We start from the raw sequence: 2,930 nt of genomic DNA, 5'->3' as shown, positions 1-2,930 counted from the left end.
ACAATCTGAATAGGCATGGCCAATGTCTAACGCTGACGAGATGACATGATAAGATTAGTAAGTTCATGTCTCTATGGAATCTACCTTATGGGCAGTAGCGCCAGCGTTTCCAGACGAGCCGGCGTCGCCGCCGGCGCCTATTCTTTTTCAAGTTGACCACGCCGCCGCCGCAAAGCCTGGCGTAAACCTCTAATACATACATATTTATGTACAACTGTAGGTAATATTGTACGAGTCTTGACAGGTAGGTTAAGTGAGGGTGATAAACTCATGTAGCATAGTATAATACTGTGTACATACCCTGTAGGGAAAACACGAACTAGTGAACCAAATTTCTGGTTCAGTACTAGTTCTTTTTCGCCAAAAGCGAAACAGTCCGATAGTAACTAGTCCCGCACCAGTCCAAAAGCAGTGAAATGTGATACTTTCAGTAACCTATTTTATTTCAAATTTTAAAAGCAGGGAAGGTAATCATTATGAGTAAAATAATTTAAATCAGCATTTAATCATTATTTCATGAATTATTATGAGTTTTATTTTTTCGCTTAAACGGAAATAATTATTATTTGATTTTTATTTTGGCCTTACAAATAATGATTATTTTATGATTTTTATTTTTTTGTGGAGAGATTATCATTATTTTGAATTATAATTTTCCACTTAAAAATAATGATAATTTATAAAATTGAAAAGGCCATACAGACGCAACCTACTGAAATTTTGACCTGAAAAGTTTGGGTCTTATTACTCTTTTAAGAGTGCGGCTTCCTCTCAAAAGGATACGTCGGTAATCACGCTGGTATAGTTTTTGAGTTGCTTAATAATCATTATACTTAGTGATTCCATAAACAAAGGCCAAGATCCTGAAGGACAATTGAGAAAGGCAATGCAGTTGCAGAAAAAGAGGTATTTAAAAAAAAAAGTGTCAAAATAATTACCACTTTCTCACTAAATTTATTTTAAAATGCAAGCCACCGGATCTACCTTTTTTTTAAGAAAAGACAAATTAATTTTTGTTTTATGCAATCCAGCACAGCTACCTTAATACAGTCAGTCAATAAAGTTTAGGTACAACGAATTTTTTACAATACGGGCAACTATTTTTTAAATATTTTAGTTTTCGGTAATTTTTCATAAAATCCCCAAAAATCAGAGTTCCAAACCTTGTGCAAAATTTAAGAAAATTCTGCAAAATTTCATTAAAATAATTCACTTTCTATTTGTGCTCTCTAGAAAAAGTTGAGTTTGCACTTTTTTAGCCCATTCCATTTTAGTATAATGAAGTGCAAGTATGAGGAATCTAGGACTTACCAAACAACAACAAAAAATTGCTGCCTCAAACTTGCACTTTGGTATACTAAAATTGAATGGGCTAAAAAACTGCGTACTTAACTTTTTTCTAAAGAATGTAAATTGCAATATTTGGATGGAAATTTGCGGAGTTTTCTTTAATTTTGCATAAGGTTTGGAACTCTGACTTTTGGAGTTTTTGGTGTAGAACTAACCATATTCCAAGCACGATTGATAGTAGTGAACATCACGCTCCATGTCGCGACTCTCCACATCAAATACATAAATAAGTACTTCCACATTACGAAAGATGTTGTCACGCTGTGAAGCAAAATATTGCTGCATAAAGCCCTCCTGGCCACCACAATCCCACAAGTTGAGTACTAGGTTCCCCAAAAAGCGTACATGCGAGTGCTCTACGTCAACTGCCAACACAAAAATTTCTAAGATTTAGCATTTGCATAGTACAAAGGACTATTATAAATTAGTAAATTCGTTTCCAGCTGTCTGCATTACTTACTGGTTGCACCCAGCCGCGTCGTATCTCGCGCTATGTAGTTGGCAAATATTATCGAACGCATGCTGGTTTTGCCAGAGCCACTTTTGCCCATTAGTAAAACCTTTTTCTTCATTTTTATTTTGTTTGTCCTGTACTTGTATAAACACGTTTAGTAATTCTGATGTAAAAATAATAACTTTTTGAATCCCAATCGTTATCCGCAAAAAATTAATTCATCCAATTGGACTGATAATCATCAATTGGTGTTTTGACAGCTGAAACGAAAACAGCTGTTTGGATCGTATTTGCGTGCTGCCGTACTATTGAAGTGAGCAGAACTCAAGGAATTAAAAAAACGAAAATTATTTGGGGTATTCACAACGGTGTCGTAAGAGTCGTCAACAGAAACGATTGATTTTTTTGGTAAACGCTAAAATTAACCTTACAATGCATCCTTGGATCAAGGTCTTCGATTTTGTCAGCCAAAATGTAAAATAGTATAAATGCATTGGCAAAAGCATAAATACAGACGGGACATTTAGTTTTAGCTAGTATTGTTTTGTTTATTTTATGTTTATTATTTTTTTATGTAAGTATATGTAGTTCGTTATCTCAAAAAAGGGTTGGCTTTCCAAAACGAAACCAATCGAGATTTCAGCGAAAGTATAAGGAATTTCGTCATTAAACTTGTGAAGATGTTGGAGGAGGCTTACTCTACATGAATATATATGACTCTCACAAAGTAGTTGCTAATAGTATTTAAGCAATTTGTTGTAGCCCCAGTTGGTGCACACCAAAAGGAGAATTCTATTTGGGAAGGGTTATAATCCTAAAACGCGGCCGAAGGCCGCCTACGCAGAAAGGAATTCTACGCAGACATACTGTTATAACATCGATACTTCGATAAATCGCGCTATAAATAATTATATAAAAAATTAGGGAAAAATAAAATATTTAAACAATAGTTGTCGGGATTGTAAAAACTTCGCTGTACCTAAACTTTATTGACTGACTGTATATCTTATTTACTTAAAAATCAATATGCTTAAATTTAGACAAGTAAGACAAACTGAACAAATATTTTTACGCAGAACGCACTTTTGTTTTTTACTTACTACTTAAGTTTAATACTACTACTACT

The 2,930-nt window shown here is 34.1% G+C and overlaps 1 protein-coding gene across 1 annotated transcript; it reads right to left on the bottom strand.

Annotated features, from left to right (window-relative positions):
- Positions 1 to 1,500: 1,500 nt before the first annotated feature.
- Positions 1,501 to 1,940, bottom strand: LOC118751262 (ras-related GTP-binding protein A-like). The gene is made up of 2 exons (XM_036486044.1): positions 1,811 to 1,940; positions 1,501 to 1,715 (listed from the first exon to the last, which is right to left on the bottom strand). Exons 1-2 carry the CDS (start codon positions 1,920 to 1,922, stop codon positions 1,501 to 1,503), a joined length of 327 nt encoding a protein of 108 aa, XP_036341937.1. The 5' UTR covers positions 1,923 to 1,940.
- Between the last annotated feature and the right edge of the window lie 990 nt (positions 1,941 to 2,930).

Source organism: Rhagoletis pomonella, unplaced genomic scaffold (assembly GCF_013731165.1).
Source record: "Rhagoletis pomonella isolate Grant_MI unplaced genomic scaffold, Rhpom_1.0 Rhpom_scaffold_00621, whole genome shotgun sequence".
Classification (NCBI taxonomy): Eukaryota; Metazoa; Arthropoda; class Insecta; order Diptera; family Tephritidae; genus Rhagoletis; species Rhagoletis pomonella.
The sequence above is the reverse complement of the archived record's forward strand: the minus strand, read 5'-3'. Positions and strand labels throughout refer to the sequence as shown.